This window comes from Ostrea edulis, chromosome 4, assembly GCF_947568905.1.
Source record: "Ostrea edulis chromosome 4, xbOstEdul1.1, whole genome shotgun sequence".
Lineage (NCBI taxonomy): Eukaryota > Metazoa > Mollusca > Bivalvia > Ostreida > Ostreidae > Ostrea > Ostrea edulis.
Genome location: NC_079167.1, coordinates 11,126,868 through 11,145,237, shown reverse-complemented (window position 1 = coordinate 11,145,237; position 18,370 = coordinate 11,126,868). Strand labels below are relative to the sequence as shown.

At 36.1% G+C, this 18,370-nt stretch overlaps 1 protein-coding gene and 1 pseudogene across 1 annotated transcript; both read left to right on the top strand.

The window, feature by feature from the left end:
• The first annotated feature begins 638 nt into the window (after positions 1 to 638).
• On the top strand, positions 639 to 12,069 carry LOC125669705 (uncharacterized). Its single transcript, XM_048904424.2, has 2 exons — positions 639 to 808; positions 7,443 to 12,069. Exon 2 carries the CDS (start codon positions 7,443 to 7,445, stop codon positions 9,555 to 9,557), a length of 2,115 nt encoding a protein of 704 aa, XP_048760381.2. The 5' UTR covers positions 639 to 808; the 3' UTR covers positions 9,558 to 12,069.
• Positions 12,070 to 15,235: 3,166 nt separating this feature from the next.
• LOC130053736 (uncharacterized) lies at positions 15,236 to 17,349 on the top strand (annotated as a pseudogene).
• The last annotated feature ends 1,021 nt before the right edge of the window (positions 17,350 to 18,370 follow it).

The following is an 18,370-nucleotide window of genomic DNA, read 5'->3' as shown; positions in this document are numbered from 1 at the left end:
ATAAAGCAGGATGGCCTATACCAAAATTGCAAATTTATTGATCCCTGGGGTAGAGATTCTGACTCCAGGGTTGGGTATTTATAGTGCATATATGCAAACATATAATGATATCTGTTTTAATGCTATGGAAACTAAATGAATATTTGGAAGAAATAGGTAGTACTTTACCAAAATTGTGAATTTAATGTTCTTAGGGGGTAAGGTAAGGGTTTGGTATCAGGGTGGTGCTAAAATTGTTACAATGACTTGAAGGACTTCTATAAGTTTGCAGATACCATACAAAAAATAAATGCATATTTAGGAATAGCAGAAAAGGATGTACAAAAAAATTTGTGATTTTTGCAATCCCCAGGGTTTTGACTCTAGGATAGGTCCTAATTAGTCATATTGTTTAATGCATAAATTATATTATGCAAAGCCTTTCATCAACACTTTTAAGGGCATTGAAGTTTTCAGAAAACATCTTTTTTTAAATACTGTTGCTGAATATTAGAATTTAGCTTAGATATTTAGAACAGGGGTTTTTCATGTATTTCTGTATGTTTTTGAAAATTAGTTGTTTAATTTATATGAACGCCTTTTTACCGTTTTAGTTGCCCATAAATAAGATTCCATGCCGATTCATTATCTTTTGCATTCACGTTTGATTAAAAATTGACCGGGTTCGGCATACAAATTATTAATAACTTTCAGCACTAAGCGCGGGAAGAAGTGAGAGTTCTGTGACTGTCAGTGTCAATAGGCGTAGAACGAAGAACGAAACACGTGCATGAATTGAGGGTCCGACATTAACTTAAGACCAGGGCAGGTATTGTTTTGTTTTGAACATCTTTTACCTATATTTTTACAACTTTAAGGAGGACTATCGATAATGTAACGTCTGAATATTCAATGAATTTTAGCTTAGTCAAGTTAGTGTGAATTATAGCCTACCGTAGACTAGGAATGTTATCATTGATAATGCAATTGAATACTTTGAATTGCATTGATAATTTTGTCAAATACTGGCAATGATTTCAACTAGTGTAATTAAATAATTTCATTTGCTTTGAAGAATGTAATTTTAAAGATAGTCGTTTGCCTAGTTTCATTAACGATTGCTAGCGGTATAATCCACGAAGATACTGTAGGTTTTAATCGTCTTGTGAGAAGATCAGAAGTTACTAAAATGAAAAATAACAAAAATTATTTGAAAATCGGGGTAAATATCACCGGCCTTTGCATTTTCCATAACCGTGTTCATGGGTCAATTCCAAATCACACTGCCAGTTCCGAATCACGGGGATGTTTGAAACAACTGCAGGCCGATTCGAACTTTCACTGACCCGATCCAACTTTCAATCGGTCCAAAACTTTAAATCAGTACGTGTGTATATTTATTTTGCTTAATATATACCTAGTTTTTGTAGAAATCAAATCAAACACTACTTTAAATTAATATTTACATTATTGACGTTATATATATTGAACAATATTCAAAGCTTCACATTTAGGCATTGACATAGCCAAAACTGCGGCATTCAAAATTATCTTAATCAACATTAATGATTATCTTTCTTTGGGTGTGGTTATGATCTAACGTTATATCTACCCGGGATAACAATCCGTCGACATTTTCTTGTGGAGTTGGCAGGATTGGGAAGAAGAAGAAAATACAGTCGTACATGTATATTAATATGCTTAAAATTGAATTGACTACAGTAGGCCTATACTTTTTAAATAGCAATTTCAAGATGTAAATCTAGATGCAATACATAGTATATTTACTGTCCCGATTTTCTCATTTTAGAATGTATTTACGGAAGGGGGGCAGGGATCGAAATTTTCACTACTAGCAAATTTTAGCTTCTGGATTATTTTCCAACTAGCAAAATTTAGCTTTTACTAGCATTTTTCAATCGATTGCTGTTTTACAGGAATTTAAGAAAACAAGCACTTATCTATATCAAAATATCGGGAAAATCTTTTACAATCTTCTTTAAAGTGCAATAATAAAAATAATATTGAGAATTCTTTCATTTAAATTTTAATGAATTATCAGACAACATACAGTAAGACGTTAAGCAAGAGACAATCAATCAATCAATCAGACAACATACATGTATCATTGGTGCATGATGAGGGTCATAGGATACACTTGTGCTGCGAACTCGCTGTCCAGCTGTTTACAACATCATGTGGTTTGAAATCTTGAAGACTGTCTACGTCAATTCAAACTATATCTTCAAAACTTTTGGAAATATCTAAAAAAAAATTCTAGTTGAAAAAAAAAAGTCTATCTAAGTGTTTGACCCACGAACTCTTTTGACTATAGACTACAGAAGGACACTGTATGAAGCGTGACACTAACACTTTCATGTGTTGTTTTATGTAAACACAGACAAGATCAACATGCTTGCTATTTAAATCAGACGTCTCTGAGACGCCCTAAGTGTGCATGAAGTAGGCCATCTTCGACATCACTGACTGAGATGCCTTGGCCTTTGTTATTTATTCAATCAACGTTTACTTTTTCAATACTTGTATATTCATTCTGTAAAGCATTTCTATGCACAAGACAAAATTATTGTAAACTTCAAAGTACAGCCAATACACCAATGAAATCCGGATAAAAGATCGGGTTTTTTTCACTCGCAAAAAGCTGCGACCACTTGTGATTTTTCACTCGCTATGTCAATTTTTCACTCGCATTTAGCGAGTATTTCCCCTTAATTTCGTTGCCTGTGGGGGGTATCCATTTTGGTAATCAGAAAAAAATAGGTAAATTGTGTTTATAAGAAAAAGAAGTGTGCTTATTATATCTGACACTACTTCTATAAATCGAACAGTGCATTTAATGTGAACTGAGATATTGCTCAAAGTTTAAAACTAGGTTCAACAAGTCGCGTATGACAGTAGTTGACACAACTGATCCGGAATTGGACAAACAGATGGTGTCTCTTTGGTAAGGCATCTCAACTACAATAATGCATTCACTGAAGAAATATTTATTGATGCATTTGCTGAAAGATATATCAATTAAATGCATTTATTTTTTTGTGCAGAAAACCTAGTTATTTTTTAGCTACAGACAATTTTTCCCTCCAGCACGATTTTTTCCCAAGCGTGTAAGTGACCAAGATGTCGAAATCCTAATGTATTAAAGAAGTGTGACAAGTAATAAACCTAGCTGGGTTGGATAAAATTACAATAGTTTTGTATCCCTCAGTAATCATTTTCAACGTGATTTACCTTTCTATGTAAAAATCATTTCATTAATTATTTTTTAATGATAATTACAAAGTGATTCGGGAACTGGCAATGATCCAGAACTGGGCAAAAGACTATACTTTTCAAGTATGGAAGTCTGCTTTGAACAGGTTGGGAACATTTCCCCTATAGCGAAATATTCTCGCTAAAACTCGATTATCCCTCTTTAGCGAGAGAGTAAACATTACCATAAACAGGTGTTTTGGCGTATTGACCCGTGCTACGCTGAATAAATGCGACACACACTCAACATCTATGAAAATGACAACATAGTCAAGAAATTGCATATCAAAGTTCCTGCGTAAGAGGGAAGCAGTCTGTAATTCAATACACATCATGAGTGTTTTTGTTTTGATTAATATAGTTGAAGAGGTATCGGGACAGTATAGCTGTTTTTCTTTTTTTCACGTGAAACACTAAGAGATGTACTCCAGGGAGGTTTTCTTGGTTGTACGGGATATATTTAATCTCGCTAGAGAGGGATAATCGCGTTTTAGCGAGAATATCTCACTATAGGGGAATTGTTCCAACCTGTTGAATTATCTAGATGCATTTTATCATTTTCTGGCATGAAATTCATTCAGTATTGTATTTTATTCCCCCTAAATATACAATGGGTAGTAACATATAAATGTTTGGTAAAACCCAGGTATATTTGAGGGGCCATCATGTTTAGTTCTGAATATAACAGCTGTAAAACTCTTACACCAGTATTTTTTCTACCCATGCTTTTGTTCTTGGGTATGAAAGGGGTTCACATAACAAAATTAGACCTTCACCTATCTATAACACTGGGGACTGTGGCCATGCTGCATCAAATTTACTTACAATCTAATTATTAAATAAACACCCCATGACAAACATAGAAACATCCTTAACACCATTATTATAAGACACTTGTATTCATATTCAATCATTTTCAAACTTTCAAATTTGGTATGATCTAAGCATGTATGGGACAAGGGGGACATAAATTTGAAGATTCCTGGGGCCTTGGGGGCGGGGCAAAAACTTCCAAAAATTGACCATTTTAAAAAAAAAATTCTTCTCTACAACCGCACATGTGCAAGAAAAACTAAACGCCTAGTGATGTAGAGCAGGAAAGCCTCCACCAAAATTGTAAATTGATCGAGGCCAAACTTAATATACAGTGTTTATGTGTAAAATTCTTAAATAACATCTTCTTTAGTGTTATTGAAACGAAATGGATATTTAGAAAGAATATGCAGGTAGTCCTTTACCAAATATTTTAAATTTCATGATACCTGGGATGGCGGTTCTGACCCCAGGGTGGGGCCAAACTTACTATATAGTGTTTATGTGTAAAACGCTTAAATAACATCTTCTTTAGCGCTATTGTTACTAAATTGAAAGTAAATGGATATTACGAATAGTGATGTACTGATTGTCGCCGACTTTCGATTGTCGGTCGCTATAACTGAAACAATGTGAATCATCGATTGTCATTTCGAAAATCGCTGACATCGGTATTTTTTTAATAATACGAATATTCCTGCCTCGACTTATCTAAAATCAAAAATGGCTGGCGAAACTGAATCATCCGATAAGATTGAATGATTGAATATTGTTTAACGTTTCTCTTGAGAATCTTTCACACACATGGAGACGTCACCATTGCTGGTAAAGGCCTGCAAAATTTAGGCCTAATGATCGGCGCTTACAGTCTTTGAACAGGAAGGGATCTTTATCGTGCCACACCTGTTGTGATACGGGGCCTCGGATTTTGCCTCTTACAACAAGCAAGGGGTAGTGATTTTGGACGTCTCCATATGAGTGAGAAATTCTCGAGAGAGAGAGATGTTAGAGGGACTGGTTCACGTTTTTCGAAAGAAATGTTTTTCATTTTTAATGTTAGAAATTAAAAATATAGCTCATTTAATGTTGGCAACCAAAATTTGAACCGTCTGAATAGAAGGATAAGACCAATATTTTAGCTTCGATTCTGTGTTATGTAAACAAAGACTCGAGTCTTTTTATGTAAACAAACAAACCAGTGAAACGTTAATTTTGTAATTTAAAGCATCTTTATTTTGTACAATCACAAATTTTAATTTTTAAATGACACATTTTACCTGAAGTATACTTGGGATGTGATATATAGAATAAACTTGGATCAATATCCATTTATTTTGAAAACCCGTAAACAATAACACACCTCAATCTTTATTTTCAAAACAAATAATAAACTCTCTAAAATGGGCTTCTGTCACGATGAATAACCATGATTTTTTTTGTGAAACCTTCTAAACATATTAGACTGTAGATTTTGATCATTTAAAGTGAAAAATAAAATTTGGAGGAAAATTGTGAATCAGTCCCTTTAAACAAGATACAATCAATCTAATGATTTTATTCTAAATAACTTAATATCTAGGGTAAAACATAGTAATTTTAATATATTTATGCCTTAAATTTGAAATCTTTAAAATTTGATAATTTTTCGATTAATCAATCGAAAAGGTACATCCAATTAATCCGATCATCGATTAATTTTTTTTCCTCAATTGCCCATCACTAATTAAGAAAGATGAGGTAGTCCTTTACCAAAATTGTAAATTTGATGATCCCCGGGGTAGGGGTTCAGACCCCAGTGTGGAGCCAAACTTGGTGTACAGTATTTATCTGTAAGTTTGCTGATACTGTATAAAATCTAAATGCATACATAGGAATAGCAGAAAAGGATGTACAGAAATGGTAATTGTTGAACATAAGAATTTAGCTTAGATATTGAGAGCAGTAAAATAAATTTCTAGATTTCATAGCCCTTTGGAGTAGTGATACTTTTTCACTAGTACTCAAGTGACCGATAAGGCCTGTGGGCCTCTTTGTTTTTTTTTTAAATCCATAAACCAATAAATTTAAAAAAACTGGCCTTATTATACATGTAGTGTCAAATGATCCTTAAGGTATGTGGCTGATTTGGGCCATATATTTTCTTGATATGAAAAATTCATTTTAATTTTCTTATTGAAAATATTGCAATATATAAATATCTCAATACAGTTTAAAATATTGCAATACGAAATTTCTAGACAATAGCCCCATATATGTATATATGGGAATATACAGAAAATCAAAACAAGATTAACAGGACCACACTAAATCATTTCAAAATGCATATGTTCCAAAGTTCTGTTGAATCAAATTTTCTATGCCCCCATGACTGGGTGCATGTTAGTGATAGGGCTCTAATTTCTTAATTTTATATTTGGTATGTACATGTATAAACCTTTCTTTTAGTATCAAAGTTCTTGCTTAACCTTGTGACCTTCACCTTTTAGTTTGACCTACTTTTAAGAAAACTTAACCTGAACTATTTAAGGTAGGGCTTTCATATTTAATGTACATGTAGGATTCTAAAGTGTGATGGTGTGAGACAAATGCACCAAAATGAGATGGACACGCTGGAGTCTGTTGGTTTGCGAAACTGAATGGACAGTGTTTTGGTACAGATTATACAAACCCTGTGTAATGTTTCGTCAAAATATCGGTGCAATATCCATGACAAAAAATAATGGTCAAAACTTATTTCATTACCATTTAGTTGACGTGTTATTAAACTGAAAATTTATCGACCGCTAAAACATATTGTATTATGGCATGCCCCCTCCCCCCAAGGAATTTATTATGTGTACATCACAAGTAATAAATGATCTTGAATTGAAGAACCTTTGTTTGGGTGAACTTACATTGCATTTCTATTTGATTTTGAAAGATGTTACAAATGACGTCATAATAACGTGATGTTACTATACCCCACACCATCACACTTTGGCGTGTCAGACCATCGCACTTTGACATGTCTGACAATCGCACTTTAGCTTGGTGCGCCTACAAATGACAGGCCATCACACTTTGCCATACCAGACAATCGCACTTTCGCATTCTGGACCATCACACTTTGGCGTGTATAATGTCAACAAACCATCGCAGTTTTGTGCACGCTATCACACTTTGGTGCTACTATTGTACATTAAGAGTCTTCCATATAGATTCCTTATGGGAAGAAATTTCATTTGATGCTATGACCTTTAAAGATACACAAAACCCTTAATTCTAACTTATTCTCTGTTGTGAGATACTCCATTGACTATCAAGGTCTTAGAGTCTTGTTTTGTAAGAGTAAATGACTCAGGTTAACGATGTGGTTTATTTACCTTTTTGTATTACAGATGATGACAAGTATGGCAGCTGCTGTGAAATCGGGTGAATTTAGAGCAAAATACTTGAATACTATGAGAACAATGCTTGGTTGGAATCTCATGCAGAAAGTTTTAGAAAACAAAAACCGTTCAGGGAGACAGAAAATTTTGTCTGAATCCTTTCACCAAAAAGAATTGGAGACTGGTGTAGAGGAAGCATGCAAATTGGGAATGATGGAAGCTGTGAAGTTTCTTATAGAAAAATGTGATGTCAATGTAGAAAAGGTCAAACATCTGTGTGTATGGTCTGCAGCAAGTAAACAAAATTCTAATATTGTGAAATATTTCTTTGAGAACTATTCCATTGATGTTAACATGGAAAATGATAAAGGAATGAGAGTCATACACTTTGCCTGTCTTGCTGGTGATGTAAGTTTAGCAGAATATCTCGTTAACAAAGGAGCTGACATGACCGCTGTAGATAGCAATAATGTGAATTCTCTTATGGCAGGGGCTTGGGCAGGTTCTTTGAAAATATGTCAAATGGCTGTTAGAGCAGGAGTGGATGTAAATGCAAAGAGCAGCTCTGGTGAACATATTCTACATGGGGCTATCAGACAAAGCAACAATTTAAAGCAATGTCGATTAGATGTTATACACTATCTTGTGAAGGCAGGAGCAAACGTGAACAGCGTCAATGGATCCAACATTTCTGTGGTCATGTATGCAGCTATAGCATTAAATGGAAGCACTAAAACTCTCGGTTATTTCCTTAAGCATCCACAAGTGGATGTTCGTGAAAAAATTGATGCAATTAAATTAGGAGGGGCATTCTTGATTACCAAAGGAAATGAGAGAAGAGGATTCAAGTTTTGGACAAGAGCTATTGAATTTCAAGAAAAATTGAATATTAGACCGGAAATTCAAAACAGCAATTCTGATTCGTGTGCTGGTTATTTCTCTTGCTATGAGCCAGTATCTGTTGCAGATATCCAAAGACTGAAAAGAATCCCAGTGTTTCCAATCAAGTTTATGGTTGCACTGATGACAAAACTTCATGTAAAGTATGGTCATGATTGTATCCAGCAGTTGGAAAGTTTGATGGATGTGATTGTTTCACTGGGATATTATGACTTCTACCTAGAAGTTTTTGTGTACGTATTTCTCCACATTTTTCCAGACAATGGAAATGTGAATTATTTGCAAGACTTTCGGATTGCTTTTCGGATTATCTGTGCAATCGTAGCTTGGAAAACCAGGGAGGGAGATGAAATATTTCCAAAAGTATTGGATTTTTTTGAGAAAATGACAAATGGTTTTGAAAATCAACAATTCTGTTGCAGAAGGAGACTTATTAGGTCTGTGAGAGATCTTTCACAGTCACAGAGAGAACTGAGGAGTATGATAATGAATGTACTTGATTTTTTCAGTCCCAGTGATGCAGAAGATGACAATGATTCAGATGGGTATTGTGTTAATGATGACTACAAAGATGGAAAACAGAAAAACTTGTACATGAAGCTCATGATCAAACTTGGTGCTCTGATTTTTGAAATATTTCCCACTCACAAAGAGGAATTTATTCCATGTCTTCTGAAACTTCTGAGGACGAACTTCAGAGATGAAAAACAAGCTACTTTCCTTCACATTGCCATAAACTGTATTGATACCAATTTAGTCTATCATGGGAATGAAGATAGCCAAGCAGATCTGGTGAAGATACTTATTGAATATGGAGAGGATGTTAATGCAACTGACAATTACCTCTGTACTCCAGTCCATGATCTTGCCAGAGTTGTCTACAGTGGCAACAGAAACCTGATACAAGAGGTGCTGAACCTCATGATAAAGTATGGTGCTCATTTAGACATCAGAAATAAGACTGGATGGTCTGGATTGGATGAGTTGATAGATTTTGAAGTAACAGTTCATCCCGTGGCAAACCAATCACTTCAGTGCCTTGCAGCGAAAGTTATCATGGAGGAAAAACTAAGTTATCGAAGCTGCGTACCAAAGGCATTGTGGGATTTCATTAAACTGCACGATCCAGAGGAACACATAATGCAAGATGACATTCCATATGCTTATTTTAGTCAAGAGCAATTTTGGTTTAGCCCCGAGGAACATGTGTGTGATACAGACTGAAGTCAGATGGGACTTGTATGTATTTGAACTGAAAATGGACTAGATTTGAATTATTTAAGAATCTCCTCCTGTTGCATGTATTTTTTAAGATATATTTTTAATAATTTTGAAATATTTTTATGGTTGGATAAATTTCCAGCTCTTGCTAAAATAGAATGTTCATTAGGCCAAAATAAGATGTGTATGTTTCCTATTTCACTCCCCCAAAAATTAGGTAGGGTAGGTAGACAAAACACTTTTAAATTTTATTTAAACAGTTTTTGATTCATTACAAATACTTTTCAAAAATTCTGAACATCAATTGTAGTGAAAATGTTAATCAGAAAAGCTCGAACGTGAAAAGAAAAATCTTCTGGTTTGAAAATTCTGAATTTTTATTTTTAAAATTCCTAAATTTTCGCAAGGAATTTATTATAGCGTAATTTCGCGAGAAACATCACTCCCGAAAAAATATTTCTCGCTTTTAGTTTTATATTGCTAAAGTACATGCAGAAACACTATAATCAACAGAGCACTCGCTAATTTATTTTCTCGCAATTTGACATCCATGAGTCATATAGTGATAATAAGTACTCGCGTAAAATAAGGAATCTACAGTATATCGGCAAAATATTTAGAATTGGCAGCAAATTCGTAGTTAGGGTCAGGAAACTGGAAACGCGCTTATATTTTGGCCTTGCTACTAATGCATGTATTTTGAATACTGCTCCTGGTTATATTTACAATGTATGTTTCCTCGCCCAAAATCAGTTTTTAAACGGAAGTTTCATTGGAGATTCAGGATATAGTTTGTGGTCCATCCATCTGTCTTTAGAAATCTTAGCCTTAACTTTTGAAAGGATGGCTATAGGGCTTTCATATTTCACATGTATTCCTTGTGACAAGACCTTTCATTAGATTCCATAATTACTTTGCTGCGTGGGCAAAGATGTTTCACAAGCACATCTTGTTACTCCTATTTTTTTCTCTATGTAATTGCACATTTAATTTCACAGATTTATCATGGAGTGAAAGTAGCTATGATGAAACGAAATATAAGGCTTTGTACAGTACAACATGGATTCCATGATTACACAATGTTGGAGGGACAACATCAAAGCCATTTTTTTATTGTTAATTCTTTGATTTATACTAAATATAATGGGCAGGCTTATTTTACAGAGTAAGTGTTGCACTCTTTTTTTTAAAATTCCATGTAACTGTCTGTGGCCATATGACTTGTAATTTATATTATCATGAAATCAGTATCAAGACCAAACAATTTTATTCTTTATCTGTATATTGAAAGGTATCAAGATTTTTAGATTATTGAACCAAGAGGGATAACCAGTATGCAACACAAAACTGAAACATTTGATGGTGTTATCCAAATTAACTGAATTGCTTGTGAGGACAGGAAGTTGTTGGCATGAACATATATCCATCAATCTGATGATTAATTTTTTTCTGTGAATTATTTTATTCACTCGAGGCATTTGCAGTTGTAGTTTTTATATTTACTGATTGTGAGGATATTTGGTGTAAATGCAGTGAATGATTTGTAATATTGGATACAACCTTAATACCATTCACATGGACGTGAATTGGTTCAAAATCCTGCTGGACATTATCAGTACAAATTTAGATTGCGTTATTATTATTATTTTTTTTTTTATTTAATTGGTACATCTATTATTGAGCTTCAAGTTTCAGATAAAGTCCCTTGGTACAGACCTTGGTTCATATTATATTTCAAGGCTATACACATGAAAGATCACTGGAAGGTTTGTGTATAAACTTTTAAGCTACATTTGTATAAATATTTTAGTTTCAATTGGTTTTTAACTGGTGTGCAATGTCAAGTTATCTGGAAAGGAAATTTTGAAATGCCTTTGTGCAAGAGTTCTTGTACATACTGCACCTTTGTGGAAGTATTTTGGTTTCTTCAGCACACATATACTTCTGCGTAGTGTATATGGCATTCAGTTTTAAAGATGGTCTTTGCTGACAAATTATTCTTGGATACAGTTCACGGTTCCTGCTGGCCATTGTGAAAAAAAATTATGTGCACGTGATTATTACTAGAGAGTCGACACTAAGATTTTCATGTGGTACAGGATTTTGAATGTATTTGGTATACAATATATTTAACACTAGCAAGAATATTATCTTGCACAGATGCCTGGATTATTGAGTCGAAACAATTTTTGAGAACCCGATTTTGAAGAATGCAATATTACAAGGAAACGCCACACATTGTAGAACCGGAGCTTTTACTTTATACCTACTTGTTGATACATGTATTCGTTTTCATTTTGTTTACAAAATTGTTCTTGCCATAATGAAAATTATTATATTTTTTAGAAATTGAAGGGTGTCGAAAGACTTATTTGTGATAGAATTCTGATAGCGAGTTGTATGCTAATCTTTTCTCTTCACACAATGTTTTCTTTTTTAAATATGTTTATATGTATTTTCTACTCGTTTGTTTTAAAATGTCAAAAGATACTGATAATAAAAGCATTTGAACATACTCGTGTTTTTTGCGAGATTGAACAAAGGAATGCACAATTCAATGAGTGCATGTATCCATTCAAATGTTTGAAATGGCAAAATGAAGTGTGTTGATACACTCTTGCTGTGCACGGGCAAGGTTTACATTTAGTATTCATAGAAAGCAGGATGTATAAGCGCTGACAAAGTGATGTCGTTCCCCCTACAAACGGAAGGGGGGGGGGGGGGTACTTGAATCTGTAGACAGAATTTTTGTAGAGTATCTTGCACTGATGAACCGATTTTATTAAAACTAGGCATATCTTGTGATGTGGCAATTGGTCTCTGGAGCTATTTATAGTTAGTACACTTGGAACCGATGGAATACTACTTGCAGGGTATACAAAAAATGTACCTGATCAGTACTGTCTATGGACACCGGCGTGTTCCTTTAAACGCGCTGTTGCACAACTCACCGTCGCGCTGTTGTGTGTTTCCATCATGCTGATGCACTGTCACGCTAATGCACAACACGGTAGCGCACAACGCCCTTGCGCTGTCATGCTTACAACACGCCCTTGCGCTGTCGTGCTTACAACATGCCCTTGCGCTGTCATGCTTGCAACACACCCTTGCGCTGTCATGCTTACAACACGCCCTTGCGCTGTCATGCTTGCAACACGCCCTTGCGCTGTCATGCTTACAACACGCCGTTGCGCTGTCATGCTTACAACACGCCCTTGCGCTGTCATGCTTACAACACGCCGTTGCGCTGTCATGCTTACAACACGCCCTTGCGCTGTCATGCTTACAACACGCCCTTGCTCTGTCATGCTTACAACACGCCGTTGCGCTAACGCAGCATGCCGTCGTGCTATCATTCTTGCACACAACACGCTGTCGCGCTATCACGCTTACTATAACGCGCTAAGACAACACCCCGTCATGCCATCACGCCAGTCTAATTAATAATGTGTCTTTCGGCGTGACTGTGTTTGAGGGCGAAGCAAAAATATTGACATTATTATTTAGAACCATAACAGGACAAAAACAAGATGTGTTTGTGAAACACAAATGCCCCCGATGATGGCCAAGGTCACAAGGACAAATACCTTAGAACCAGTAGAAAGATATTGTCACAAGAAATGTCCATGTGCAATATGGAAGCTCTAATATTTACCATTAAGAAGTTATGACCAATATCAATTTTTTTAAAAGTAGGTCAAAATGTTTAGTAGCAACGGAAAGGTTATGTCAAAAGGAATACACATGTGAAATATCAAAGTTTTATCACTTATTGTTCAAAAGTTATTAGCAAGGTCAAAATTTTCAAAAAGTAGGTCAAATTCCGAGGTCAAGGTCACAGGGTAAAAAAATATTGGTACCCACGGAAAGTTCTTGTCACAAGGAATACTCGTGTGAAGTATCAAAGCTCTAGCACTTAACGTTCAAAAGTTATTAGCAAGGTTAAAGTTTCAGACAGAAGGCAGACAGGACGAAAACAATATGCCCTTCGATCTCTGGGGCATAATTACCCCGAAATATTAGCACCTAACGTGTGAGGATAGCTCAATCAAAGTATTCTAACTTTAGACATTTTTGATCCGCCAATTCATCGAACGCGAGAAACTATGCAACTGATGTAAACAGTGCATTGTGACGTCATATTCAGCATCGGTAGTTAGCAAATACACAAACATAGGAGACATGACCTACAATAGCGTTAATCGATGAGTGACTATATATACGATTAAGAATTTAAGATTTACATGCTTTTACGGATTTTATATAACATCTCAGAACGACGTGAACTAGGGTAGACGAGATTCAAAATGGAGAATTACATGTCCACGCGCTAATATTCGAATCGACGCCATTTTCAAGTTCCATAGGTATGGTTTAATTTTTCATTATTTTCCTATATTTTCCTTTTAAACATGTATATACGTGTTACCTATAGGATGAGCTCCGCTCTCACGGCCCTTCTTACGCAGATCCACGTCCTAGCCCCGCCGTCATAAAACATACTTAAGTCTGAGAATATTCTCAAGTCTGAGAATGTTCTCAACTTCCCCATTCTCAGACTCAGCGGCCGTCATAAAAAAGTTGAGCACAAAAAAATTTCTCAAAATCAGTTTTATTCTCAAATATTTGAGTCTACAAAAATGCAGACTTAAGAACGTTCTCAAGCATTAAAAATGGCTGCTATGATCAGACGCAGACGTCAGAGGAGACAAAATCGGCGCATTTTAAGACGACCTCGGGTATTTCGGGACCTTAGTAATCCTCTTGAGAGTCTTGATAGGGCCATTAGAAAAAGTGTGACAACGTGTTAGTCACAAAACGCTGGCAAACAATGCGCCATCAAGCTTTTGCAGATGACCCTCTCCTAGTAGGCCCATGTGCAAAAGCATGACATCGCAGTAGTCACAATGCGCCGTTACGGTAACACTTTCCACAACTCGCTTTCGTGCTGCCGAGCAACGCGCCTTCATGTTGTATGATGATGACTATATAAACTCTAGTGTAACGTTTTACCAAAATTTCAATTCAAAGTCCATGCCAAAAAATAATGATCAAAACTTATTCATTACCATTTAGTTGTCATGTTATTAAAAACAAAAATTATCAACCGGAAAATCGTATAGAATGTTTTGCATTATGGCATGCCCCTTCCTCCCAATGAATTTATTTTGTGTACATCACAAGTAATAAATTATCCTGAATTAAAGAACCTTTCTTGGGGCGAACTAACGTTGATCTTGATAGCTGTAACAAATGACGTCATAATAACGTGATGTTACTATACTCCACACCATCACACTTTGGCATGTCAGACCATCGCACTTTATCCTGGTGCACCTACAAATGGCATGTCATCACACGTTGACATATCAGACAATCGCACTTTGGTGTTGGGTACCTATAGGAGAAGGACCATTGTACTTTGGCGTCTATAATGCCAACAAACCATCGCAGTTCGACGCAGGCCATCGCACTTTCGTGTTACCATCTTACTTTAGAGTCTTCCATATAGATTCCTTATGGGAAGAAATTTCATTTGATGCTATGACCTTTAAAGATACACACAACCCTTAATTCTAACTTTATTTATGTTGTGAGATACACCTGTGACTGTTAAGGTCTATGGTCTCTTGATCTGTAAGAGTTAATGATTCAGGTCGATTTACCTTTTTGTATTACAGATGATGACAAGAATAGCAGCCGCTGTGAATTCGGGTGAATTTAAAGCAAAATATTTGAATACTGTGAGAACAATGCTTGGTTGGAATCTCATGCAGAAAGCTTTAAAAAACAAAAACCGTTCAGGGAGACAAAAAAATTTGTCTGAATCTTTTCACCAAAAAGAATTGGAAACTGGTGTAGAGGAAGCATGCAAATTGGGAATGATGGAAGCTGTGAAGTTTCTTATAGAAAAATGTGATATCAATGTAGAAAAGGTCAAACATCTGTGTGTATGGTCTGCAGCAAGTAAACGAAATTCTACTATTGTGAAATATTTCTTTGAGAACTATTCCATTGATGTTAACATGGAAAATGATAAAGGAATGAGAGTCATACACTTTGCCTGTTTTGCTGGTGATGTGAGTTTAGCAGAATATCTCGTTAACAAAGGAGCTGACATGACCGCTGTAGATAGCAATAATGTGAATTCTCTTATGGCAGCGGCTTGGGCAGGTTCTTTGAAAATATGTCAAATGGCTGTTAGAGCAGGAGTGGATGTAAATGCAAAGAGCAGCTCTGGTGAACATATTCTACATGGGGCTATCAGACAAAGCAACAATTTAAAGCAATGTCGATTAGATGTTACACACTATCTTGTGAAGGCAGTATCAGACGTAAACAGCGTCAATGGATCCAACATTTCTGTGGTCATGTATGCAGCTATAGCACTAAATCGATGCACAACAACTCTCTCAATCTAATTAAAATTAGATCCTATGATCCGCTCATCTACTATCGCTACACATAGCGATAGTAGATGAGCGGATTATAAGATCTAATTTTAATTAGATTGAAAAACTCTCGGTTATATCCTTAATGAGAATAGATGATTCAAGTTTTGGAAAAGAGCTTTTGAATTTGAAGAAAAGCTGAAAATTGAACCGGAAATTTAAAACAGTAATTCTAATTCGTGTGCTGGTTATTTCTCTTCCTATGAGCCAGTATCTGTTGCAGATATCCAAAGACTGAAAAGAATCCCAGTGTTTCCAATCAAGTTTATGGTTGCACTGATGACAAAACTTCATGTTAACTATGGTCATGATTGTATCCAGCAGTTGGAAAGTTTGATGGATGTGATTGTTTCACTGGGATATTATGACTTGTACCTAGAAGTTTTTGTGTACGTATTTCTCCACATTTTTCCAGACAATGGAAATGTGAATTATTTGCAAGACTTTAAGAGTGCTTTTAGGATTATCTGTGCAATCATAGCTTGGAAAAACAAGAAGGAAGTATTGGATATTTTTTGAGAAAATGGCAATTGGTTTTGAAAATCAACAATTCTGTTGTAGGAAGAGAATTGCATAGGTCTGTGAGAGATCTTTGACAGTTACAGAGAGAACTGAGGATTATGATAATGAATGTACTTGATTTTTTCAGTCCCAGTGATGCAGAAGATGACAATGATTCAGATGGGTATTGTGTTAATGATGACTACAAAGATGGAAAACGGAAATACTTGGACATGAAGCTCATGATCAAACTTGGTGCTCTGATTATTATTGAAAATTTTCCCATTCATAAAGAGGAATTTATTCCATGTCTTCTGAAACTTCTGAAGACGAACTTTAGAGATGAAAAACAAGCTACTTTCCTTCACATTGCCATAAACTGTATTGATACTAATTTAGTCTACCATGGGAATGAAGATAGCCAAGCAGATCTGGTGAAGATACTTATTGAATATGGAGAGGATGTTAATGCAACTGACAATTACCTCTGTACTCCAATCCATGATCTTGCCAGAGTTGTCTACAGTGGCAACAGAAACCTGATACAAGAGGTGCTGAACCTCATGGTAAAGTATGGTGCTCATTTAGACATCAGAAATAAGACTGGATGGTCTGGATTAGATGAGTTGATAGATTCTGAAGTAACAGTTCATCCAGTGTCTAACCAATCACTTCAGTGCCTTGCAGCGAAAGTTATCAAGGAGGAAAAACTAAGTCATTGAAGCAGCGTACCAAAGACATTCAAAGATTTTGAAGTAAAAGTTCATCCAGTATTTCAAAGTCATGGCGTACCCTCTACAAAAGAAAGGGGTGTGTGGGTACTTGAATCACCCCGTCCGTAGACATATATTTTAACACTGATGAACAGATTTGATTAAAATTGTAGGCATATCTTGGGTTGTGGCAAGGGTTTATGTGGAGTTATTTAATTAGTACACTTACAACCGACGGAACACTAGCTAGAGGGTCTACCTAATCAACACTGTCCAAATGTGTCTGAAATTTAGAAAGAAAACATTGGGGTAGTGTCCCCATAAAGCCATGTGCAACAGCGCGTTTCTTTAAATGTACTCTTGCACTACACGCCGCTACACTGTTGTGTGTTACCATCATGCTAATGCACCACACGCAGTCGCGCTATCACGCTAACACAACACGCCGTCGCGATTACGCTTTCACATGACACGCTGTCGCGCTATCACATAACACGCTCTCGCCCTATCATGCTTACAACACTCACGCTAAGACACATCATGCCATCATGCTAACACACACAACACACAGTCGCGCTAACACACCGTCGCGCTATCACAACACCCCGTGACGCAGTCACGCCATCATGCTAATGCACTAACACACAACCAAACTCTGGTCAGCTCAGTACATTCCGTTACGCTTTTGCGAATGGCCCTATCCTGACACCAGGTGCCCTGATAGGGCCATTTGCAAAAGCATGACAGCGCGTTAGTCACAACAAGCAACACGCCATTACACTAACACAACTTTACACAATTCGCCTTCGCACCGACAAGAAACGCGCTGTCACACTTTTGTAAATGTCACAATAGTTCTTTTTTTTTCCCCAAAAAAATATAAAGGCACCACTGACCAGACCATTTAAATCTGTAAACTGGATTTACAGCGCAACATGTTGTGTGATAGCGCGACGGCGTGTAATGTGTTAACGTAATAGCGCGACGGCGTGTTATGTGTTAACGTGACAGCACGACGGCGTGTTATGTGTTAACGTGACAGCGCGACGGCGTGTTGTTTGTTAACGTGACAGGGCACCGGTGTGTTATATGATAGCACAACGGTGCGTTGTGTGTTAGCGTGACAGTTCGCTGGTGTATTGTTTGTTTT

What these genes read in the sequence shown, in the direction of transcription:
- LOC125669705 (XM_048904424.2), top strand. Translation starts at nt 7,443, where the DNA reads ATGATGACAAGTATGGCAGCTGCTGTGAAATCGGGTGAATTTAGAGCA.